This window comes from Poecilia mexicana, unplaced genomic scaffold, assembly GCF_051168715.1.
Source record: "Poecilia mexicana isolate PSO_F unplaced genomic scaffold, ASM5116871v1 scaffold_13, whole genome shotgun sequence".
Lineage (NCBI taxonomy): Eukaryota > Metazoa > Chordata > Actinopteri > Cyprinodontiformes > Poeciliidae > Poecilia > Poecilia mexicana.
The window spans coordinates 22,151,596-22,176,803 of NW_028263382.1; the positions used below are offsets into that span (position 1 = coordinate 22,151,596).

The 25,208-nt window shown below is 38.3% G+C and overlaps 1 protein-coding gene across 1 annotated transcript in view; it reads left to right on the top strand.

The window, feature by feature from the left end:
• Positions 1 to 3,292: 3,292 nt before the first annotated feature.
• The window catches only part of dync2h1 (dynein cytoplasmic 2 heavy chain 1), a 108,828-nt gene continuing 86,912 nt past the window's right edge, over positions 3,293 to 25,208 (top strand). The window contains exons 1-35 of the mRNA XM_014987415.2: positions 3,293 to 3,830; positions 5,124 to 5,327; positions 5,535 to 5,711; positions 6,010 to 6,148; positions 6,712 to 6,830; positions 7,105 to 7,249; positions 7,564 to 7,709; positions 7,842 to 7,928; positions 10,568 to 10,702; positions 12,356 to 12,469; positions 12,547 to 12,658; positions 13,310 to 13,434; positions 13,585 to 13,760; positions 14,103 to 14,298; positions 14,393 to 14,488; positions 14,670 to 14,831; positions 14,968 to 15,066; positions 17,018 to 17,157; positions 17,482 to 17,710; positions 18,240 to 18,367; positions 18,503 to 18,618; positions 18,778 to 18,905; positions 19,168 to 19,317; positions 19,726 to 19,931; positions 20,120 to 20,275; positions 20,365 to 20,479; positions 20,984 to 21,154; positions 21,651 to 21,809; positions 22,395 to 22,463; positions 22,593 to 22,747; positions 22,936 to 23,068; positions 23,162 to 23,279; positions 23,430 to 23,542; positions 23,679 to 23,792; positions 23,962 to 24,112. Of these exons, the coding sequence (XP_014842901.2) occupies positions 5,145 to 5,327; positions 5,535 to 5,711; positions 6,010 to 6,148; positions 6,712 to 6,830; positions 7,105 to 7,249; positions 7,564 to 7,709; positions 7,842 to 7,928; positions 10,568 to 10,702; positions 12,356 to 12,469; positions 12,547 to 12,658; positions 13,310 to 13,434; positions 13,585 to 13,760; positions 14,103 to 14,298; positions 14,393 to 14,488; positions 14,670 to 14,831; positions 14,968 to 15,066; positions 17,018 to 17,157; positions 17,482 to 17,710; positions 18,240 to 18,367; positions 18,503 to 18,618; positions 18,778 to 18,905; positions 19,168 to 19,317; positions 19,726 to 19,931; positions 20,120 to 20,275; positions 20,365 to 20,479; positions 20,984 to 21,154; positions 21,651 to 21,809; positions 22,395 to 22,463; positions 22,593 to 22,747; positions 22,936 to 23,068; positions 23,162 to 23,279; positions 23,430 to 23,542; positions 23,679 to 23,792; positions 23,962 to 24,112 (4,762 nt within the window). The 5' untranslated portion in view covers positions 3,293 to 3,830; positions 5,124 to 5,144. The remainder of the gene's footprint in view (positions 3,831 to 5,123; positions 5,328 to 5,534; positions 5,712 to 6,009; positions 6,149 to 6,711; positions 6,831 to 7,104; positions 7,250 to 7,563; positions 7,710 to 7,841; positions 7,929 to 10,567; positions 10,703 to 12,355; positions 12,470 to 12,546; positions 12,659 to 13,309; positions 13,435 to 13,584; positions 13,761 to 14,102; positions 14,299 to 14,392; positions 14,489 to 14,669; positions 14,832 to 14,967; positions 15,067 to 17,017; positions 17,158 to 17,481; positions 17,711 to 18,239; positions 18,368 to 18,502; positions 18,619 to 18,777; positions 18,906 to 19,167; positions 19,318 to 19,725; positions 19,932 to 20,119; positions 20,276 to 20,364; positions 20,480 to 20,983; positions 21,155 to 21,650; positions 21,810 to 22,394; positions 22,464 to 22,592; positions 22,748 to 22,935; positions 23,069 to 23,161; positions 23,280 to 23,429; positions 23,543 to 23,678; positions 23,793 to 23,961; positions 24,113 to 25,208) is intronic.

Sequence of the window (25,208 nt, forward strand, 5' to 3'; positions counted from 1 at the left end):
ACACATACTCTTCAGGGAAAGTAAGTTGTGAAGAAATGTAAAGCATTACAAGCAAAATAAATAAATAAAATGATAATAATAATAAAAATAATAAAAAATATATAATAATAATAATAATAATAATAATAATAATAATAATAATAATAATAATAATAAAACATCTCTTAAACTTTGTCCATCTCAGAGAGCACTGCTTAATTTATTTTCCAAACATAATCTGCCAAGGCATTATTGTTCACTAAAACTGATTTGACTTAACTAGAAGAGCATTAATAAAGAGTCCCATAGTAACTCTTGAGGAGTTGCAAATATTCAGAGTTTAGAAGGGAGAATATTTTGATATCCTCCTGACTACCAGGAAAAAAAATATTGTCCAATCACCATTTTTTTTAAATTCCACATTCTGTGTAAGGTAATTAGCATACTGAAAACATTTTTTTTGGAAAAAAAGTTTTTATTTTTGAAATATCATGTGTCCACTACAGTGGACATCGGAACCCCATACATTTGAAATTGAACCTTGATGGCAACCAGTTTGTCCGAAAGAAAATATCCAAACATCAAGATAAGAATGAATTTCACATTGACAAAACTGAGCACTGTTGCCTAGCAAGAAGGCCAAGAACCCAGAACCTGGCCCAGGGTCTTTCTGCATAGAGTTTGCATGTTCTCCCTGTGTATGGTGGGTTCTCTCCGGGTTGGTTGGTTGGTTGGTTGGATAAATGGATGGATGGATGGGTGGGTGGGTGGATGGATAAATGAATGAGTGGATGAATGGATGGATGGGTTGGTGGGTGGGTGGATGGATGAATGGATGGATGGGTTGGTGGATGGATGGATGGATGGATGGATAAATTAATGAGTGGATGGATGAATGGATGGATGGGTTGGTGGGTGGGTGGATGGATGGATGGATGGATGGGTTGGTGGATGGATGGATGGATGGATGGATGGATGGATGGATGGATAAATTAATGAGTGGATGGATGAATGGATGGATGGGTTGGTGGGTGGGTGGATGGATGGATGGATGGATGGATGGATGGATGGATGGATAAATTAATGAGTGGATGGATGGATGGATGGATGGATGGGTGGGTGGATAAATGAATCAGTGGATGGATGGATGAATGGATGGATGGGTGGATGGATGGGTTGGTGGGAGGATAAATGAATGAGTCGATGGATGGATGGATGGATGGATGGATGGGTTGGTGGGAGGATAAATGAATGAGTCGATGGATCGATGGATGGATGGATGGATGGATGGATAAATGAATGAGTGGATGAATGGATGGATGGGTGGGTGGGTGGATGGATGGATGGATGGATGGATGGGTTGGTGGGAGGATGAATGGATGGGTGGGTGGATGGATACAGAAAAAACAGAAAAATAATTACAAATGTCCACTACAGAGGACAATTTTTCAACTTTTAAATACTACGATAAAGTACAGTCAAAATAATTCCTAGAATGTTTTAATATGCTGCTAACAGACTTATTTAGAATATGCCAACAACATTTTAAACCAAAATTTGCACAATAAAAAGTTTTATGCACTTACTTTGTCTCCCTCCATAAAATGTGCTTGTACTGATGAACGCCATTTTTCTGAATTAGAAAAAGGTACGTACAAAAGTCCCACCCCTTCACATGTGGTATCATTGAAAAGCCCTAAATGTCCTCTGTATACAGGTGCTGGTCATAAAATTAGAATATTGTGATAAAGTTCATTATTTTCCATAATGTCATGATAAAAATTAAATTGTCATATATTTTAGATTCATTGCACACCAACTGAAATATTTCAGGTCTTTTATTGTTTTAATTTTGATGATTTTGGCAAACAGCTCATGAAAACCCAAAATCCCTGTCTCAAAAAATTAGAATATTATGAAAAGGTTCTCTGAACGAGCAATAAAAATAATCATCTGAATCAACAAAGTAACTCTAAACACCTGAAAAAGATTCCTGAGGCCTTTAAAAACTCCCAGCCTGGTTCATTACTCAAAACCGCAATCATGGGTCAGACTGCTGACCTGACTGCTGTCCAGAAGGCCATCACTGACATCCTCAAGCAAGAGGGTGAGAAACGGAAAGACATTTCTGAACGAATCGGCTGTTTGCAGAGTGTTATATCAAGGCACCTCAGTGGGAAGTCAGTAGGAAGGAAAAAGTGTGGCAGAAAACGCTGCACAACGAGAAGAGGTGACCGGACCCTGAGGAAGATTGTGGAGAAGGGCCGATTCCAGACCTTGGGGGAAGCAGTGGACTGAGTCTGGAGTAGAAACATCCAGAGCCACCGTGCACAGGCGTGTGCAGGAAATGGGCTACAGGTGCCGCATTCCCCAGGTCAAAGGTCAAGCCACTTTTGAACCAGAAACAGCGGCAGAAGCGCCTGACCTGGGCTACAGAGAAGCAGCACTTTGGACCACTGTTGTTCAGTGGTCCAAAGTACTTTTTTCGGATGAAAGCAAACTTTGCATGTCATTCGGAAATCAAAGTGCCAGACTCTGGAGGAAGACTGGGGAGAAGGAAATGCCAAAATGCCAGAAGTCCAGTGTCAAGTACCCACAGTCAGTGATGGTCTGGGTGCCATGTCAGCTGCTGGTGTTGGTCCACTGGGTTTTATCAAGCGCAGGATCAATGCAGCAGCTATCAGAAGATTTTGGAGCACTTCATGCTTCCATCTGCTGAAAAGTTTTATGGAGATGAAAATTTAATTTGGTCTGGAATCGGCCCTTCTCCACAATCTTCCTCAGGGTCCGGTCACCTCTTCTCATTGTGTAGCGTTTTCTGCCACACTTTTTCCTTCCTACTGACTTCCCACTGAGGTGCCTTGATATAACACTCTGCAAACAGCCGATTCGTTCAGAAATTTCTTTCTGTTTCTCACCCTCTTGCTTGAGGATGTCAGTGATGGCCTTCTGGACAGCAGTCAGGTCAGCAGTCTGACCCATGACTGCGGTTTTGAGTAATGAACCAGGCTGGGAGTTTTTAAAGGCCTCAGGAATCTTTTTCAGGTGTTTAGAGTTACTTTGTTGATTCAGATGATTATTTTTATTGCTCGTTCAGAGAACCTTTTCATAATATTCTAATTTTTTGAGACAGGGATTTTGGGTTTTCATGAGCTGTTTGCCAAAATCATCAAAATTAAAACAATAAAAGACCTGAAATATTTCAGTTGGTGTGCAATGAATCTAAAATATATGACAATTTAATTTTTATCATGACATTATGGAAAATAATGAACTTTATCACAATATTCTAATTTTATGACCAGCACCTGTATACCAAAAGGAATTAATTCAGTAGAATGCAGGGGGTGGGAGATATTCAAGTTTATAAATGTCCTCTACAGAGGACAAAAATGAACTACTGGTAGTCACGAGGATAAGATACCTGTAAATTGTGTACTTCCTAAATCTGACCTTCACAGAGGAAGAAATAACCTATTATTGAAGGAAAGACATGTTCAAAGTTACTAAAAAACAACAGCATTAAAAGGAAGTGTAGAATAGATATTTTCAATGCTATTAAAATAAACTGCTAGGACTACACTCGCAGACCACGACCAGTAAATAAAAAAAGAAAAATACAAACCGAAACCCAGCAAGCAGAAACAGCACTTCTCCTCAGCTGCGCACCCGCCCTACGTAAAGGATGTTAGTAAATTTGCGTAGTGTCACGTGGTACAACGTGTCGTAGTTGCTACCTAGTAACCACGCTGGCATTGAGAAAAGCTCTGTTGGTAACGTTGTAGCGCATAGCGTCAAACCAAGAACTGAATTCTCAAAAGCTGCGACAGCACAACGGTTACAGGTAAAAGGTAAATAAAAGTAAAACTTTCTCGTGTTGCTAACAAGTTGCAGTTATCCTTGCTTATCCCTACGATGAATGTTTATTTCCAAGAGAACAGCTAACGTTAGCTAGTACGTTGGCGTTAGCTGTCCATGCAGAGCTATTGCTTTGCTGTAGTAATAGCGTAGTGACTCAGTTACCGTTTAAACCTACGGGTGAAAACAGAAAAAAAATCACAGCTTTGTAGTACATATTAGTAGTGGAAATTACTTTTGAAGTTGTTAAACAATAATATTTTTGTGCTTCTAATGTTTTCTCTCTCGATGTGAAATTAATCATGGTTACTGATTTAACATATAAACCGCCAGTGCAGTTTGTTTATTTCGAACTGTGTTTAACCTCGAAAAAGTGAAGGGTATTACGATGCTAGGGCATCTGAAGCAAGATCCATTTTATTAGTCGGTAATGTACATATTTTTAAAATACCTCAAAGAAACCCTTGCCCTATAAGGTTTAATGTCTGGATCCAGAATTGAGAAAAAAAAGAAAAGCAGCAACATCTTTGGCTCTTTTAAACTGTGGTGCCTTTGATGACACCTGGACCATTATACCATAAGCATAGTCACATTGAGAAAACCATCAGAATGAAAGTGCTCTCTCTTGTTTTTGCTTTTGGTAGGATATAAGTATACGTGGAAATGTGTCTGTTGAGAGAGTGGAATGTATTCAAGAATGTATTCATTTTTGTTTGTTTGTAAATTAACACTGATGTTACAGCAATAGTCATTGCTTTGAAATGACTATTGCTTTGGTCTTGTAAAAAGTTTGAGCATCACAGTTGTAAACAATATTAGGTTGAACTGCACAATATATTGTCTCAGAATCATCATAGCAATATCAATCAGTGCAATATTGCCATTGCAAATTACTGCTAGGATGCAATAGGTCATTGCATATTAAGTTTCAGATGACATGGATAAAAAAAACTGCCTGTAATATTCTATGCATACTGGAAATGCTTTTACAGCCCTCAGTTCTCAAACCTGATCTAAGTTTAATGTCTGACATGGGAAAGCTCAAAAAAGTATTAGGGGCATTTTGATAAAACAAAAGAACAATTCAGGAATAATGAGGGTGAATTAATGTCACCATCAACATATTCAGCGATAATATTGGAGTTTCTTGTTTTACTTATATTCTATTTCCCTGATATAATGTATTAATGCCTATCTTCCACATGTGGCAGGGGATTTCCTATCTAATCCCAACCCTGTCTTTCAGATAGTGTGACTGTGTTATGTTTTTGCTTTGTCATTATTAGCTCGCAACACTGAACTGAAAAATGCCCCATGGTCCAGAGGATCCTCGGAAAAAGTTTGTCCTGACCACTGCTGGAAACTTCTATGGTGTAAAACCTTCATCATCCCTGGTTGACAACCAAGAGCTGAACAACTTCTTGGATGATGGAAATGAATTTATTTTGTCCTTTACCAGAAATAATAATGAGCTTCACTTGTCGAATAAGGTAACAAACAAAATGCAGCAGAAAATGTCTACACAAGTAAACTTTACAAAGCCAACATAGTAACAAATGTTTAATTTGATGTTAGTAAGGAATGCAAAAGTAATTAAGAGACCTCAATTTTGTTTCATATCTATTTAACTACATGTCTATTCTGTACTTGAAAGCTTTTTTCAAGTCCATTTTTCTTACTGTTTCTTTTTTAATCAGATTGAGGCTTCTGAGGGGAATAGCAAAGAGAAGGTGTTGGTATTCTTCAAACTGCATCCCACTGTGATCACAGAAGACAACCTTCACAGGAGCCTCTTGGTGTCCTCCATGTTGGAATCTCCCATCACCACCCTCTATCAGGCTGTAAAGCAGGTTTTTGCACCTGTACTGCTTCAGGTTAGGCTTTTTACATGCATCTTTCGATCAGAAAGATGCATAGACTGTTGCAGGGTAAATTCTTGTTGGTCATGCAATCGGGGAGAAAAAAAAATTCAGCATGCAAAAAAAAAAAATTGTTTGATTGCATTTTGAGACATTTACCATTTTTTTAAAATCCTTCCTGGCTGAGTAAAAAATAATCGTTCTGAGTTAAAGTATATATATATATATGACTAAATTTTCTTACATTTCGGTCTTCCGTAGGAGTAGAGATTGGCATGTTTTTTTTTTCTTACAAGTCCTTGTATTCTTCAAGGATGAGCGCTGGCGCTCAGCTTTCGACCCTAAGCTCGCAAGTCTGCTAAATGAGCTGGAAGCGGGCCTGGGCTCTGTGGTCCGCCAGTCTGGAGATAAACCTTCTGCCACGAAGGGTCGCACAGAAGATGATGTCCTGGGTATGTTCTTATATAAACTATTTAAAGAAATATCGTGGTCAAGGTAACAGCTCCTTTATGGTTAAAGGTACTTTAACCTTTTAACCCTTTTAGGACAAAAGAATACCCATCTGCATAATATTTGCAGATATTAATATTTAATATTAAGATTGATTTATACTCCAATTTAATAGTCAGCTAGACACCCAAGATTTCTGTTATATTTCTCTTTAGAAAGCAAAAGGTAAATTTCTCACAACAATAAATAAGATATGAGTTATTCATTTGGTAAGTTATTTATTAAAAAAAAACAAGTATTTCAACAAAATTTAAATGATCAATTGATTCTTAAAAAAACTGAAGATCAAATAAAACTTGGTCATCTGCAATATACTGTACACCTTCAATAATATTTTCAATAATGGGAAGCACTGAAAGAAATGCTCTCCACCTAAAGGAGAAAGCTTTGCAGTGTAGATTCAGATCTAATGAAGTATACAAAGAGAAAATATCAATTTGTTAATATTAAATTGTTTTGATGATTATTTTGGTTTGATATTTTATTATTTTAACACTTAATGCAGGAATCCTGACCCCCAATGATGAGTTCCAATTTTGGGCAAATCTTTCTGAGTCTGCAGAGAAGAACAGTTTGAGAGAAAGGGCATCGTATTTCACACAGCAGTTCAAATCCATACAAAAGGTATGCAGGAGTTTTTTTTTTTTTTTTGATATCATATAACAAGCATACTGTTAAGGTAGTAAAACAAAACCATTTACAGTTTGCTACATGAAACCGTTTTCTTTAAGTTGAACATCTTAAAATGTGAATTGTCTGATTTTAGTACACATATAAAAACACTGTCATTACTAAGATATTTTTTTTATTTAGCAAATAAAACTCCACATGGTATATGTGTGTGTGTGTGTGTGTGTGTGTGTGTGTGTGTGTGGGTGTGTGTGTGTGTGTCCACCAGGAATACGTTGGTCTTGACAGCTTGTCCATGTCGGATGTCGTGGATCTAGTGGAACAGAGCAAAGATACTCTTGATGATGTTTGGAGACAGACAGATTTCCAGCCCTATCCAGAGCTACGAATGATCCGGCTAATGGACATTATTGGTGGGAGTCTCACTGACAGACATGAACCAAAACAAGGAACTAAAAACATTTTTTGCTGTTGTAAAGCAAAATGACATCTTACTGTGTTTATATTTAGTCTAATAAACCGCTCTACATCGTTGAAATGGACAGTTTGGAGAACCAAAACTGAGTTTGTTTCCATAAAACAGCTTCATGTACTTAACATTTTATGCTGACACGTATTTTTTTCTTTAAATATGAAAATGCTATTATTTTATTAATAATGTCATTTACTGTACGTGGTATGCTTAAATTAGTCTTTTTTTTTATCTTTGTGGTTGTACCTGTGACAGGTGGAGCTTTAGGAAGGTATGTCCAGAAGAAGCTGAGTGGTCTTAAACTTTTTGAAGAGCCATTTCTATTGGTGAGAGAGAACCTCAGAACAGGGGTCTCCATCTGTGAGCAGTGGGTGGTAGCCTGCGAGCATTTGACTGGACAGGTATGACAGAGGTTGATCTGTACAAAGATTTTATTCAGAGATGCAAGTCTGACTCAAAAATATTGTTGGTCACTTTATTAAAAGAAATACAATGAATGCCAAAATTATGTTTGCCTTTATCTTCTTTCTCAGGTGTGGAAAAGACATGCTCCACACCCTTGGAAAGGAAATAAGCACTGTCCACAAACCCTTCACTGCCTTGCAAAGCGGCTAAATGAGGTAACTAAAGGTTCTAACATGATTTTCATTCAGGAACACGAAAGAATCATTTCTCAAATGTTGTTTTAAAGCAATCAGTGGGTGAAATAACATGCTTTCAGTTTTCCACATTTACGCAGGATTTGACTTGTTTTCCTAAACATGAAAAAGAGGAAGCAACAATGAGCTATTATTAAGAAAAGAATATTATATTTTCTTATGTAGTGTTTTTGTTTTCTCAGAAGGATTTTCAGCCAAAGGGCCTTGTAAATTCCCATTTTTACAAAGTGTAAAACCTACAACTTTTTTTTATAATAAAGGGGAATTCAAAAATCTGATCAAATGGACTATATTGTGAATTTGACTGGACAGGCATGAGGTGTAGCAAAACACATACAACAGAGTAACATGAGAAAACAGCGTTGTATTGAATTGGAGCAGGGGTCTTCTTGTCCAACATTAGTGTTTGACTTATTTCTAGAAGAATGGTTAAAACATTCCCCATAAACATTCTCTTACTCTTGTTCAAAGCCTTTTTTGAAGTCTGTAACGTGTTTATAGCTGTGAAGACTAGGCAGACATGACAAACTCTAAGAGCTAAGGACAGGATGCCATTCAAGTTTATATGCGTCTGAAGACATAGCAAATACAGGTGCTGGTCATAAAATTAGAATATTGTGATAAAGTTCATTATTTTCCATAATGTCATGATAAAAATTAAATTGTCATATATTTTAGATTCATTGCACACCAACTGAAATATTTCAGGTCTTTTATTGTTTTAATTTTGATGATTTTGGCAAACAGCTCATGAAAACCCAAAATCCCTGTCTCAAAAAATTAGAATATTATGAAAAGGTTCTCTGAACGAGCAATAAAAATAATCATCTGAATCAACAAAGTAACTCTAAACACCTGAAAAAGATTCCTGAGGCCTTTAAAAACTCCCAGCCTGGTTCATTACTCAAAACCGCAATCATGGGTCAGACTGCTGACCTGACTGCTGTCCAGAAGGCCATCACTGACATCCTCAAGCAAGAGGGTGAGAAACGGAAAGACATTTCTGAACGAATCGGCTGTTTGCAGAGTGTTATATCAAGGCACCTCAGTGGGAAGTCAGTAGGAAGGAAAAAGTGTGGCAGAAAACGCTGCACAACGAGAAGAGGTGACCGGACCCTGAGGAAGATTGTGGAGAAGGGCCGATTCCAGACCTTGGGGGAAGCAGTGGACTGAGTCTGGAGTAGAAACATCCAGAGCCACCGTGCACAGGCGTGTGCAGGAAATGGGCTACAGGTGCCGCATTCCCCAGGTCAAAGGTCAAGCCACTTTTGAACCAGAAACAGCGGCAGAAGCGCCTGACCTGGGCTACAGAGAAGCAGCACTTTGGACCACTGTTGTTCAGTGGTCCAAAGTACTTTTTTCGGATGAAAGCAAACTTTGCATGTCATTCGGAAATCAAAGTGCCAGACTCTGGAGGAAGACTGGGGAGAAGGAAATGCCAAAATGCCAGAAGTCCAGTGTCAAGTACCCACAGTCAGTGATGGTCTGGGTGCCATGTCAGCTGCTGGTGTTGGTCCACTGGGTTTTATCAAGGGCAGGATCAATGCAGCAGCTATCAGAAGATTTTGGAGCACTTCATGCTTCCATCTGCTGAAAAGTTTTATGGAGATGAAAATTTAATTTGGTCTGGAATCGGCCCTTCTCCACAATCTTCCTCAGGGTCCGGTCACCTCTTCTCATTGTGTAGCGTTTTCTGCCACACTTTTTCCTTCCTACTGACTTCCCACTGAGGTGCCTTGATATAACACTCTGCAAACAGCCGATTCGTTCAGAAATTTCTTTCTGTTTCTCACCCTCTTGCTTGAGGATGTCAGTGATGGCCTTCTGGACAGCAGTCAGGTCAGCAGTCTGACCCATGACTGCGGTTTTGAGTAATGAACCAGGCTGGGAGTTTTTAAAGGCCTCAGGAATCTTTTTCAGGTGTTTAGAGTTACTTTGTTGATTCAGATGATTATTTTTATTGCTCGTTCAGAGAACCTTTTCATAATATTCTAATTTTTTGAGACAGGGATTTTGGGTTTTCATGAGCTGTTTGCCAAAATCATCAAAATTAAAACAATAAAAGACCTGAAATATTTCAGTTGGTGTGCAATGAATCTAAAATATATGACAATTTAATTTTTATCATGACATTATGGAAAATAATGAACTTTATCACAATATTCTAATTTTATGACCAGCACCTGTATGTTTTGACAATGTGCTGAATAGGGTGCTTTTAAAATATCATTACTGTGAAATCTTTTTGGATCTTTTAACAAATTGTGGAAAAACACACGAACCTTGGAAAATTATTTCAGTATTTTCTTATAATGACTCCAAATGTTTTCAGTTAGTACAACATAATGGAGCTTCTTTTCCCTTCAGTTTTGTGCCGTTTCATTTTTTCTCTGCCTTGTAGGAGTTTTTTCTGTTGAAGTTTTAACAGAAAAACTTCAACAGAAGTTGTTGTCTGGTGATGTATCATGTTCATGGATACTTCTGTTTTTGCCAGGTTATTCTAAGGAACCACAATCTAAGGCAAAGTGCAGCTGTTTCTGCTGTGCAATATTAGAGAAAACAATCATATTTGATCCTTGTTGTATCTCTGTGTCTGCTAGGTGGTGACTGTCCGCATGGTCCATGAAAAGCTGCTGTGTTTGCTACCGGGAGGAAAGCAGCAGGCCCTGTCTGCTGACCGTGTGTTTGAACCGTTTTCTGGACTCAATCCTGTACATTACAATCCCTACACTGAGGTCAGATTTAGAGCACTCTGTCAAAACATGGCATCAATAGGCATTTAGAATTTTTTTTTCATTTGCTAAGTCAGTTTTCTGCAACGTTTCCTTTTCAATGGACATAGCAAAATAACTTGCATGACCTATTCTCCTCCATTGCCATAGTAAAATTACATATATTGCATTAAGTCTTCAAAATAAAATTATTTTGAGTATTTAAGAACTAAACATTCTTGATGAAAATACAAAACCAGTTCTGCTCTCATTTTAATTTACAGAAACTTAATGCATAGGCAATTTAATCCAACTTATCCACAATTTAATTAACGGTAGATAACACAGGCCTAATTAGCTTACGCCTCTGCACAGATGACATGCATTGTCACTTTGCTGAAACTGCATCATGTGTGAACTTGTAGCCTGGACTTTTTGTTTTTGCTGACGTGATGTGGTCATGTTATGGTATGTCGGGGACTACACAGCTCCTTATACTCAGTCATTAAAAGACTATAGCTGTGAGATGTAATATGTAATCTCTCCAGACAGGGAAATCCCCTGCCAAATGTGGAAATTCTATCTCAATAAATCTGTTGTTATTAAGTTAATAAGATGTGCTTAAATAGTTGTGACCAATAGAAGTACAAGTAATAGAAAATGTGAACTGAGTGATAGAGCTCTCTCAGAAAAGCCAGTCATAATCCAAAAATTATAAGCCACTCATTATTCTGAGCATAAATGAGTCTAATCTCTTTGGTATTTTTCTTATTAACACCCAGCTTCTGGTGGTGTTTTCACTTTCCATTTGTGAGATGATCTTACTGCTTCACTTTTTGTGAAAATAAACTCATGGCCTATTCCACACATCCAGCAGATATTTTGGTAATGATGTGCTTGAATCTGACCATTAGTTAATTGTGGAGCACCTTAGGTTTCAAAACCAATGATGTCCCTTAAGGTTTTAGTTTTCATTGACAAAAGGAAAAGTTTCTTTCCCAAGAATAATCAACGGCTTCAGTAGGAAATAAACAGAAAGATAAACATATCCGGATGCAACATTGGTATTTTTACAGTAAAGGAAAAACAAACATGGTGAAAGCAGTGAGAGTCTACTCTAATATATTTACATCAATAGCCTCTCTCATGTTGTGGTTTCTCAGTTAACGCCCAAACACCAACCTCTTTTATAGATCACTTTGTTCTTTTGCAGCGTGGCAGGTGATCTACTGAGATCACCCTTCTGCAATAGCAGAATCAAAGAAAATGTAGCTTACAAATATATTTTCCTATCCGTTTCCCCCATGGCATTGCTCTGTGTCGTAGTCCTCATGTGTGTTCTCCAAATGGATTCGGTACTTTAAATACATAAAAAGTTGTGGTGCACCGTCCTCAGCAGGTTTTTATCTGCGTCCGATTCTGCTGAGCAACATATTTCTTGGATCAAGCAGCCATGAAAGCCGGTTCATCATGACTTTGTGTTTATTTCTACCTCCAGAGTTTGGCCAGGGTGTAATATCAGAGGTTCAGTTTTAATTGCCATTTCCATCTGGTCCTTTCAGTTGATCATCACACGAAATAAACATGTAGACATCAATATATATCATGGAATGAGAAGATGTGGAAGCAATGAATTTTTCCTTTGCTCATGCTGTGACTGTCTTGCGTTTATTGTAGCCTCTTTGGAGAGCAGCAGTGGTTCAGTTTGAGCGAGTAATAGCTCCGTCGGAGCAGGAGGTTGCTTGCAGACTAAAGAGCCACATCGCTGATGTGCAGGACAACCCACAACAGGTATTGAAACTCAACAATTGAACAGATGATTTAAGTAACCAGAGGGAACTTATGTTGTGTGTTTGTTTATTATGCAGCTTCTGCAGGTATTTCAGAAACATAAGGAGTTAATCAGACGCCCAACAATCAGCAAAGAGCTCCAGTCAGAGAGGGAGAAGCTGCTGGCCAAGCTCCTTGACTACAACAAGGGTACATAATTATCATGTAAAATCACTGTTACTGTCTCAGATAAGATGTGATTGTGATTTATTGTGCTTACGCAGGATGGAAAATCTTTAAAAAATGGATTGTACATTTGATCGTAATCATTGGACTGTTTGGATCTTATTACAGAATTAAAACAGTTGTTTCAACTTAAAATTGACGATTTAGTCAATTAACTGTGTAATCAGATATAACAGTGAAGGTCAGAGAACTTTTAGAAAGTTTTATTAAAAAGCAGAATCAAAAAGTAGTCATTTCTGAAAAGGAACACGTGATAGAGGTAGTTTCGTGAGAACTACTGTTGTTCTAAATATGTCTTGAAGGTGCCCTCTGTGTCAGACTGTAGACAGCGTTCTTCACCAGTGGAACATGCTAATACACTCACACTCCTGCCTACCTCAATACAGAAATGATTGAGCAAAACCTGAGTTGAGCCTTTTGTTTTTACAGTGAATGCCTTTTACTGGGTCTTTTCTGAAATCACTAATAAATCCACTCAATCAAAGTATCTGAGTCATAAAACAAGTTTTAGCTGAAAGCTAGTCCTTAAAATGGACTAAGTAAAGTGCAGCTTTGCAGTCAGTATTGCTTGTCATTATTGACTCAATTCTGTGCTATTGATTTTTTTTTTTTAAGGCCTGAAGAATGATTTTGAGAGCCGTTGCCATGGAGGCCCTGGAGACAAGACTGGCCCGCTTGTTGGCAGGAACCTCCCTGAGGTTGTCAACAAAATTGTTTGGGTGCGACATCTCTTACACAAGGTAAAGGAGGATGTTTTACATGAGTTAAGAAACTTCCAGTATTACAACGCAAGACTTAAAGAACAGACTCTCTTTGGTTAAATGGAAAGAGAATGACCACATGAAAACGCCCCAACCCTTTTCATTTTTATGCTTGCTCTCTTGTGTCAGGTGGAAGACTCTGTCAGGATATCGGAGGCTCTGCTTTCAGACCTGTCTGGCTTCAAGAGTTTTATGCGGTTCTGCGATGATCTTCTGGAAGTGTTGAGGGCGTATGAACAAGAACAGTTTGAGGACTGGTCCAGAGAGATACTTTTTGGATTGGCTGACCCAAAATTAGGGATCAGGTTAGAAATATAGAATTTTAAAATAAAAGAAGCTTTTAAACTATTTATGCAGAGTTTTGAAATACAGTTCTACTTGATTTACTACAAGTCATTAAGTAGGGCATTACGGTAACGTATAATGCTTGTAATTTACACAAGTTCAAAGTTAAGTCTTAACTTTAATTCAGCAAATCTTACAAAAACCATGTTTTGTATGATTTTTATGTCACAGATACTAAATTCCAATAATGCTTTGCACATAATCAGCATTGGCATCAAAACAAGGAGGTCCAAGTGTTTGTTTGTTTTTTTTGTTCTACAAACAACCTCATGTCTCAAAGTTGATTCCCTCCGTCTCTGTAGCCTTCAAGCCAGTAATCGGGTTATGGAACTGGACCATGTGGATGGCAGGCTGAAGATCCAGTACTCAGACAGATTGGTCAGTCTGCTCAAGGAGGTCAGGCAGCTTTCAGCTCTGGGTTTCCCCATTCCAGCCAAGATACAGCAGGCAGCTAATACAGCAGACAAATTCTACAGGCAAGCCATCGTCCTAAAACAGGTGAGGCAGTAGGTTAGGATCCATAGTGTCTCCTTTTTACGTAAAAATGTATTCTAAATGTAAATGTTCTGTGAACAATGTCTCTGTGTTGTAGGTGGCCCATTTCTACAACACAATTGACCAACAAATGATTCCCTGTCAGAAGCCCATGATGCTCGGTCTTGCATTGGGTTTTGAGCAGGTCATAAAGGTACAGAGGCAAAGCACGAGACAAAAGCATTAAATGTGAAATGTAAAATTATAATATTGTCAGACACAAGTACTTACTGTATCTTGAGGAACAAAGCAGATTGACCGTTTTAAACAGCGTCATACAATTTTGTGCTTTTAGATTTGATGTGATTTTTTTTGTTTTGTTTTTTTTTTGTCAGAATCATCGTTCCCAGTCAAAGGAGTCGGGTAGTAAACTCCAGATCACCTGGGATAATCCCAAAGAGTTGGAGGTATACATCAGCAACCTGCAGTCTGCTGCAGAGAAGCTTTCCACTGAGAACAGAAAGCTACGGAAATGGCACACTGATTTCATCGACAAGGTGATAGCACTGAGACAGAGCAACAGTAAATTGAATTATTGCCATAAGTCTTTGGAGCCTGATTCTTTCCTCACTCAATCAGATAGTGATAATTTGAGGTTATGCTTTTGTCCATACCTCTGGGTGGACTTCTCAGGTGGTGATGCTTATGAATGTGGACCTACTAAAACATCAGCAGAGATGGAAAGATGGCCTCCAGGAACTCCGCACTGGCTTTGCCACTCTGGAGGCTCTGGTATTTACAAAATTATAGAGTTGCATGTATTTATTTGTTTTTTTATTACTATTTTTTTTATTACAGGACAGATTATATTAAAAATGGTCTTATTAACCTGACTGTAAATATTAATATAAACTATAAAAGTATGATACAAAGTTACCGTATTTTCCGCACTATAAGACGCACCTAAAAACCTTCAATTTCCTCAAAAGCCGACAGTGCGCCTTATAATCCGGTGCGCCTTATATATGGACCAATATTGAGCCACAACAGGTCCAGCAACGGACCTTACCACAGGGGCCGCGTTTCATTGGCTAATGCCCATTTTAGGTCACAGTGCAGCTACCACGTGCGTGACCGTCTCACAAACACAAGCTACAGTAGTAAACATATGCTAATGTACATTGTGGACCATCAAAACCATGAATGCCGACTTACCCAGCCTTGCAAGAACAATAGGCATCAGTGATCTTGTCCACAGCTATATTTATGCTGAGGGTGTGAGGATCTGCTGTTTTCCTCATCTATCGGTAGCTTTTAGCTGTGACGCGCACAATGTTGGAGGCATCCAGTGGCTCAAACACCTTGATGTCGTCCAAAAAAGATGACATGAACTTGTTGGTTCCCCTGTCCATTGTCGTGGCTGATATGTTGTGAAAATCCGGCAGAAATGCTACGCTAATTAACTCAGATCGAAATGAAAGACGTCATGTTTACACAGACATGCAGTAGGCTGCTTACGACCAACTACGGTAAGCAGCCGCCAACTTCTTTTTCCCCGTAGAAGAAGTAGTGCGCGGTGCATGCTGGGATAGTTGTCAGAACACTGGTTTGTTAATAAAGTTTGATAATACATTTAAAGGGGGGGAGGGGCAGGGGAAGAGAGACAGAGACTGCAGCGGCAGCGTGTCGGTTGGTCTGTGTTACCCAGAAAGCATTTGGGAATAATATCGCAACACCAACACCGTGAGTGAAACAACGACTGGGCCAGCCTACTATATAAAGTACTCGGGGACCATTTCTTTATTAATGTGGATGTGTAATAATAGAGTATGAAGCGCCTTATAATGCGGTGCGCCTAATGTATGAAAAAAGTCCTAAAATAGGCCATTCATTGAAGGTGCGCCTTATAATCCGGTGCGCCTTATAGTGCGGAAAATACGGTAACTTTAAAGCAGACCACAACAGATTTTTGTTGGGACTTCCCCTCCATCACTGCACCACCACTTCCTACCTATGTTCTGTGCTTGATGAGTTTTTCTTGTTTTTACATTTCACCACAGATGTTTTTCAAGCTTGGATACAAGCAGCAAAAATAGCTTTAAATCCCGACTCTGTTAAAATAACATTTAAGCGATAGCCCTTTTTCTAGAATGTCTGGTGCATAACTTCAGTCATGCCCTGCGACTTCTAGATGAATCTCTTCTGTAACCCTCTTAAACAAATGGCACCTTGCCAGGCCTCCGCAGAGCTAAATGACTGAATGCTGATGAGGGAAATTCAGTCATTTGATTCTTCTGTGATGGAGGAGAAATGAATCTAGAACAGGAATGCTTAAGTTCAGTTCTCAAGATCTACCACTGTGTAAATTTTAACACACCACAATGACCTACAAGTTACAGGATATTAGTTCTTGAGAACTGGATCAGAGCTGGTTAGCCAAAAATTGTACCCAAGAAAGAGTAGCAAAACTTTTACAAATGTTTTACCTAAGTAGAAGTAAAACATAAAAAAAAATGTACTCAAGTAAGAGTAAAAAACTGTGGAATAACTGACATTAAAATGTGATTTAATATTTTATAGTAGTATCATCAGATAGATGGAAAATAAAAAAGTTATGTGCAATCTCTGATATTTTGAAGACAAATAATAATATCCATAAATAACATAGTTACAAGACTTCTTTCTCATTTGAGAGATAACAGTGAATTTACCTGTATCCACATTTCTCTGTATGTTCATATAGGGGTTCAGTTGGGATGACATGCAGGCTTGGCGTCAGCACTGGAACTATCAGCTCTACAAGGCTCTTGAACACCAGTATCAAACTGGTCTGGAAGCTCTGAATAAGAACTTGCCTGACATACATGTTGACCTCATTTTCAAGTAAGCGCACTGTTAGCTGAGAAACTATTTTTCTCTATGTTGCTTTTGCCTGCCTGTGTTTTTTTTTTTTTTTTTTTTTTTTTTTAATATCATTTTTTTTTAATATCATTTTCCCCCCCACTCATTTTCACCCCTATATATATATATATATATGCAGATCGCTAACCAGACTTGTTACTTTGCCTCCCACCTCTGAATTTCCACACGTCTACCTCACATTTTTTCATTTCCTGTCCAACTCTTCCTCTTTTATGAACACTTTTTTTGTGCTGGTATTTGTAATAAATTGTGAGCTCTTTTATAGTATCGTGACCTTCTCAACAGGCAGGGCCGTTTACAGTTTCGTCCGCCATTCGAGGAAGTGCGAGCTCGATATTTCAGGGAGATGAAGCGTTTCATCTCAATCCCAAACCAATTCAAAGGAGTCAGCATCCAGGGGGAGGAGCTTATCTTCAACATAATGATAGACAGAAACGCCTCTGGGTTCCTCACTATTTTCAGCAAAGCTGAGGACCTCTTTAGCCGCCTGCAGGCCACACAAGATAAGTTCAAGGTGAATTACCAGAACAGAATGTGACTTTGAAGATGAGTATAACAGGAAGCTATTGTAGAACTTTATGTCCAGATTGCCTTAACACAAGTGTCAGAAATTAGACCAGATTTGAAGATTTGAAAGAAGGTTAAATATTTACTCTCCTGCCACCTTTTTGCTAAGTGAGTCTTTTCTCAGTTCTCTAATTTGTTTTCTTTGACAGAATGAAACTTTGATCACTCATGCTTCTCCATTTATATACTGTAGCTCTGTTGTTTTTACTGTCAGCATTTTCCCCCTAGGAGTACCCCCTAGAGAACATTAAGGAACAGTTTGCTGTCTTGTCACTTCTGGCACTTAGTCAAGCATATCTAACTCACAGGGGAGAAACCCTCAACCTCATACTTCTCTATTGTCATCTAGTTCTGTTTTTATTTCGTCATTTGTGTTTCATGGTAGGGCGTTCGGTTTCTGTCACCTTTAACACAAAGCTATTTAAAAATGGGAAATAATGCTCTGCGACTAACTGACATTTGTCTGGCTTGTCTAGGAGTGGGTGGTGCTGGGCCAGGTAGATTTAGAGAAGTTGGTCGAGACGCATCTCACGTCTGTGCAGGACTGGGAGAGAAATTTCAAGGCACTCAAGGCCAGAGGGAAAGAGTCAGAATGCCTCCCCAGGTACATGTAACAACAACAGATTTAATCAATTAATAAATCTAATCCAATCATACTAAACAGAATGGTGAATACAACAAAAATGGAAATAGATTCCATAAATACAATTAACAACAGATCTGGTTTTCTGCTCGTCAGCCAGGAGAAGGTAGACTGTATTACAGTCAACTGTGATCCGGTGAAAGCCACCATTGATGACCTGATCCAGAGATTGTTTGACTTGCTGCTCTTATCGCTTAAGAAATCAATACAAGGTAACCACATTCACATTTTCCCCTCCAGTCATTTCATTCTTTGCATTTTGTTAATGCCTTTTTTGCGCTTTTTTTTTTGCTCTAGTGTTAGGCCCAGTGAAATCCCCTTTTACAGTCAGTTTGTTTTTCTATGTTTATTTTTTCCCCCCTCAATTTCAGGCCATTCACAGGCCATAGAGAGCTTTGTTTCAGAGTCAATGGAAGCACTGGTCACACGCCCTGAAAGCATGGAGGAGATTGGTGCAGCTTCTGGCAAATACAACCAAATCGTTGCTCGAAAACCTGAAGTAAGACATACATACACCTGAAACCTGCTTAACTGGAAAAATAGTGTTAATCAGTTAGACTGTGTTGGGTTTGCTACCTTACTCCCTTAAGTCAGTATAACTATTAGAGATATTAGGTTTTGTCAATATTAAGTCAAATAAAATTTAGATACATTTCTTTTTTACAAATGTATCACATTCCAGACACTTACATTGCAATGCAGTGTAGCTCAGATGTTGACTATGTAGTATGAAAAATATTGTATTTGATGTCTGTTCCTAGATCTTCCCTCAGTTCCAGTTTGCTGAGGAGAAAAACTGCCTTCTGCGTGCTGTGGCTGGCGCAGGTCTGGACTCATTATCCTCACTGAGGGCCAAGTGGGACAAACTGGAACTTGTCATGGAGAGCCATCAGCTAATGATCAAAGACCAGGTGAAGTCAACACATATTAACTTAGAATCATTACTCGGCAACTAGGAATGCACAACACATCGGCATTAACATCTGCATCGGTTGATGTTAGTGTTAGACCAATATATATATATAACATATATAATATTGGTAAACATCAAATTTCTGCCACAACAATATTAGTATTGGGTATTGACATCAGCCCAACATTTAATATCGGTGCATCCGTATCTGCAACCCACTGCAGATGCGGATCCAGAGAAGTATTCACATCTCTGGACTTATTTATGTTTTCCAGCTGCAAACTTCACAAAGCAGATTTGTCAAAGTAAAAACATATAGGAGTTCCAAGGACACGAGTAATTTATTTTAGCTACTTTTTGTCCTAACAGGTGATGTTTTTGCTGTTTTTGCTGTGTTTGTTCTTAGGTAGAGGTGATGCGAAATCATGCAGCTGGTCGTATCAGTGCCTACAGGGCAGATTTGGAGCGCTTCAAAGCACGCTGGGACCAACTAAAACCTAAAGACGAGATGCTTGAGACTGGTGATCATGCCGCCCTGCTTGCTTGCCTTCAGACAATCAGAGACAAACAGCAGGAGTTCCAGGATATGGAGGTTGTACGTAATAAACTGCTGTAAGTTTGGTGGAATTTGATGAACTTATGTTAAGGGTAGACAGAAGACCAGGCAGGGGGAACTTCTTCTTGTATAGTATATTCTACATATTCTGCTCTAACCATGGTTTTCACTTCCACCTCAGTTTAGAACAAAGTGAATTTTAATAGAAGAGTAAGCAATATATTTCCACATTGCTTTTTTGCAGTGAAGACTGCACATATTTTAATCTGGAGCCTCCAGATTTCTCCCTGGCAGAAGACACAAAAAGAGACATGGATGAGCACAGTCAGATGTGGAGTCTGTATGAGGAGTGGCAGCAAGGCTTCACAGAAAAGGCCCAGGAAGATTGGATCACATTCAGGTTTGGCTGCCAAGATAGACCCAGAAGATCCTAATGCGCTTATTACGTCGAATGTATTTTCTCATGTGTTTGTTTGCTGGGTTTTACAGGAGTAAAACATATGTGTTTGAGGAGTTTCTCTTTACATGGCAAGACCGACTGAGAAAACTAGAAAAACCAACAGCCATGTCTGTTAAACTCCAAGGAGAAGTGGACAAATACAAGGTATGGACAATATGAAAAAAAAAAAAAATAAATAAAATATATATATATATATAATATAAAATTTTGCTGTGTTGGATTTTTTTGGACTTTTTTTTATTTTTGCAAAAAAAATAAAAATTTTTTTTACAAAGGAGCAAAGAGTTATATCTGGAGATGTTTTGTTGTATTGTTTCTTTAGTTGATACAATCCAGTTGGAGGTAAAGTACCGTATATTATACCTGTACTGGAAATTTTATGTTGATGTACAAATTTACTCTTAAATGTCATGAGAGTTGATGTTTACCTCATTACAGTCGAGTCGTTTGTGTTTTTGCCGTTTCATCCAAAGATTTTCAGGAATTTAGTTTATAAATAAAAATCAAATATTGGTTGTTGCACCTCAGAGGTCAGGAATTGAGCGGTGCATTACAACGAGTTTCTATTCTAGATATATTTGGCTAAACATTTGGTGCAGCGGTTTTGTGTTTGTGTATTTATGTCTGTATTTTTCTCTGCTTGGTCAGAACATGGTGCCTGTGCTGAAGTATGTTCGCGGGGAGCACCTTTCACAGGACCATTGGTTGGACATGTTTCGTCTGCTGGGTCTCCCACGAGGGACCACCTTAGAGAGACTTACCTTTAATGACTTCCTCGGAGTAGCAAATACCATCATAGAGAAAGCGTTGGAGCTAAAGGTTTGTAGGAACATGCTTGTGGATGAGAATTACTGATCTGATCAAAGGTAAATGTGACAATAATTTCAGCTTCCTTTTTTAAAAAAAAAGCATTATTCAAATGTTGATAAGTCAGGTTAAGATATTATCTAAACATTTCTTGGGATGAGATGTAAGATTTACCCCCTTCATTTTTAATGGTTGATGATTCTGAGGGGTTTTTTTGTAAAAAAAAAAAATATATATATATATATATTAGACACTGTACTTAAAGAAAATCTGTTGCAGCTTTGCACATCGAAAAACTGAAATTTATCCATTCTCCTCTGCAAAAAAAGCTGAAGCTCAGTCAGAATGAATGTAGAACAAGTCTTCCAGCAGATTTTTGGGCTATTTCAAAATGCATTAAGCACAGCAACGATGTGAGCCGAGCCAGCAACTTTTAATCATCTCTCTTTAAGAAGCAGTAAGCTCTGAACATGTTGTTGTTTTCTCATGTTTTCTTTGTGTACCGCAGGATCTGAATAGCCGTGCTCAGGCAGAGGTGTCAATCAGAGAAGCCCTAAGGGAGCTGGATTTATGGGGTGCTGCAGCCATTTTCACTCTCACTGAGTACACAGACAGCAGTGGGCGCACACTAAGTCTCATCAAGGACTGGAAGGATATAGTCAACCAGGTGACGTGAAACCTGCTTGTTGATTTAAGTGGATGTGTGTGTACAAGGTCTGTAAAATAATGACTGCTGGGACACAGTGATTACACTTTATTATCATAGAGTTGGAAATGACTTCATTATAGTAAAAAATTAATTTAACAGTAAATATATCACCCCAGAGTGAGTGCTGAATTATATTCAGAGTAACTTACAGGAGTCTGTTTGACTGTTTGCTTACATTCTTTGAGTAGGTGTCACTTGCATGTTTAATTATCTGTTTACTTGCAAATGTTAATAGATTTGGCTCAAATTCTGTCCACTTTCTGCTTCTGAAAAAGGCTGCATGTAAACATTTTAGCATTTAATTAAAAAAGAAGAGAATATTATTATTTAACTAGATAAGCTTTCTTTTTGTTACATCCTTTTTCAGGCTGATCTTAAACTCAGACCTAAGAACTTACCTTAAAAAACTGTTTTAGAGGAAAACATGATGTTCACAAAGATACGTTGTAGGAAATACAACGTTAATTAATGTGGACATTAATGTCCACTGAAATGTTACGGCTTAGCAAACACTGGCTCCATCACCACTCTCTGCCCATACAGGTGGGAGATAACCGCTGTTTGCTGCAGTCTTTGAAAGACTCACCCTACTATGGCAACTTCCAGGACAAGGTTAGATCAGATTATTGTTAAACTTGAATTTGTGAATATTTGTTCCTTAGGATTCGAGAAGTTTAAAGATCTTAACATTTTTTAAGTGGTTATAGCCAAAACGATAACATTGATGCGTTGTCTCGTCAGATCAGCCTGTGGGAGGTTCGCCTGTCAGACTTAGATGAGTATCTGCTCAACCTTAATGCCATTCAGAGGCGCTGGGTTTACCTAGAGCCTATTTTTGGAAGAGGAGCATTGCCTCGAGAGGAGGCCCGCTTCAAACGAGTGGATGAAGATTTCAGGTATTCTGTACTTGGATTTGTTCCACATGCACATACATTCTGTTTGCTAGTTCTTTTTTATAAGTGTGTATTTTTTTATATGATAGTTACACAAAAGACACGAGGAAATAGACAGATAATCAATAAAATGCGTTTTATGGAGAGAAAAAAAAAGAAAAAACATAACATTTTCTTCACGAATGCAACAGATCTATAATGTCAGACATCCAGAGGGACAACAGAGTTGTTTCTCTGAGCTCACGGGCTGGCATCAGAAACTCCCTGGTCACATTACTGGATCAGCTGCAGCGCTGCCAGAAGTCACTGAATGAGTTCTTGGAGGTACATTTACAGACTTTGCTCTGTCCAAATATATTTTTGCTTATTTCGCTTTCCAGCAAATTGTTAAACTGTCAAATTGTGTGGTTTTTGCAGGAGAAGCGTTCTGCTTTCCCACGATTCTATTTCATTGGTGATGATGATCTTTTAGAAATTCTGGGACAGGCGACGAACCCGAGTGTCATCCAGTCTCACCTGAAGAAACTCTTTGCAGGTCGGTCACCTCTGCTGGTTTTCTATCCAGCTGTTTTGATCATCTACGTTGTCCTGATACATCTTGCTTCATTCCATCCTTTTGTTTCCCTGCCGTCCAACTGGGCAGTAATAATTTAGACACTGAAATCTGCATGTGTGTATTGTGCAGGCATCTACAGTGTGGTGTTTGACAAGCCATGCCAGAACATTGTTGCAATGTGTTCTTTGGAGGGAGAAGTAGTCCAGCTAAGAAACGTTGTGCACATCTCCAGTCTTGTTGAGGTAGAGAATCTTCTGAAGGTTTTTAATAGTCCATGATGTATACTCAAAGTTTATGGTAAAAATATTGTTTCCATTGTCAAGAATTGTCTGTTGGTGCTGACCGGAGCCAATGCATTAAGTCTTATGATTTTTCAAGGTTTGGTTAAGTGAGCTGTCCTTGGAAATGAAGGAGACTCTGAAACATCTGCTGAATGAATGTCTGTCTATGGAGAGGAAAGGGGAAGTGGATCCCTCACGCTTCCCTTCACAGGTACACACACAAACACCTTGACACACTTAACTGTTTTTAAAGTCTGGTGAAACTGGACCACACCACTGTTTCAAGTTATTAAGTTATGTCAAAGGTGACTTAAAGTTTAAATCATATAATTCACTCTAAGAAATACATATATATTTAATTTATTTTATGTTTGATGTAGATCCTCTGCCTGGCTGAGCAAATTCAGTTTACTGAAGATGTGGAAAGAGCTATAAAGGAGAAAAGTTTGCATCAGCTGGAGTTGGAGCTTAACAGCAAATTGGAGCACTACACCACAGTAGAAACCAGCTCAGATGACCATCCTAACACAGGTGGGTTGTTGTGGTTAATATTATCTTTAAACATTTTGTTTTGGACTTTTTGTTTCACTCCAGAAAATGGAAACACAACACATCCTGACAACAAACAAATAGATCTGAGATGGTTTTTTTTTTTTTTTTTTTTCAGATCTACAGAGCTCTCTCACTTTTCAATCATTCCACATGCAATTTAACATCTCTGCATATTCATTAGGGCAGGGCAGAGATCATTATATATAATGTGTTTGAATCAAATGGTGTTATAGCAAACGATCCCCACCCCTGATGGTCATCCATTTTTTTGACAAAAACTTGCTGTACTTCGGTTCTATAATTTAGTTAACCGTGTACCAGTTCACTGTCATATTTATTTGATTTATAATGTATATCATTTTGCTCACCCTCAAACAGAAAAAAAAAAACCCCTGCTAGTCTTAAGAAATATTTATTTGCAAAAATATTTTGGACCTCTTTTACTTCTTCATAATTATGTTGTAATTCAGAAATCTCAGAAGACGTAGGAATGTTACCCTAATAACTGTTTTGAAGTTTTTAATCTTTTATTTCCATAAAGGACTATTAATTTCTTTAAAGGCAGCCACACAACTGGTATCATATCATCCTAAATTTTGAAGTTCAGTTCTCACTTTCCCGGAATTTTTTTTTTTTGGAGACAATGATTTGCGTTCTGCATTACAAAACACAACATTAATCACACTCAGGCCTTCATTAATATCATCTTCTGACCCTGTTGACCTTAAATTAGGTTGTTAGACATATAACCCACTAGTGCCATGCCCCTTAAGATAAATTATGATTCTATAATCATTCTTAGTAGTTGTTGTCGCTTCTAGTGTGCACTTTACTCATTATTTTTTGTTTTGTGGAAGTCTTCTTTCAGATAAATTGCATATCATTATGATTGTATAGGAATGTTTTGTGGAACCTCTTTAAAATTAATCTCACATTATCCACTGGTACTCATTTGTTTTATACTTTCTGCACAGTGATGTGTTAGTCAGTAATGTCCCATGATGTAGAAAAATGAAGTAAAGGATTTGTGTGTTTGATTGTTACACAGTCAGACAGAAACTGTCTTTTTATGAAC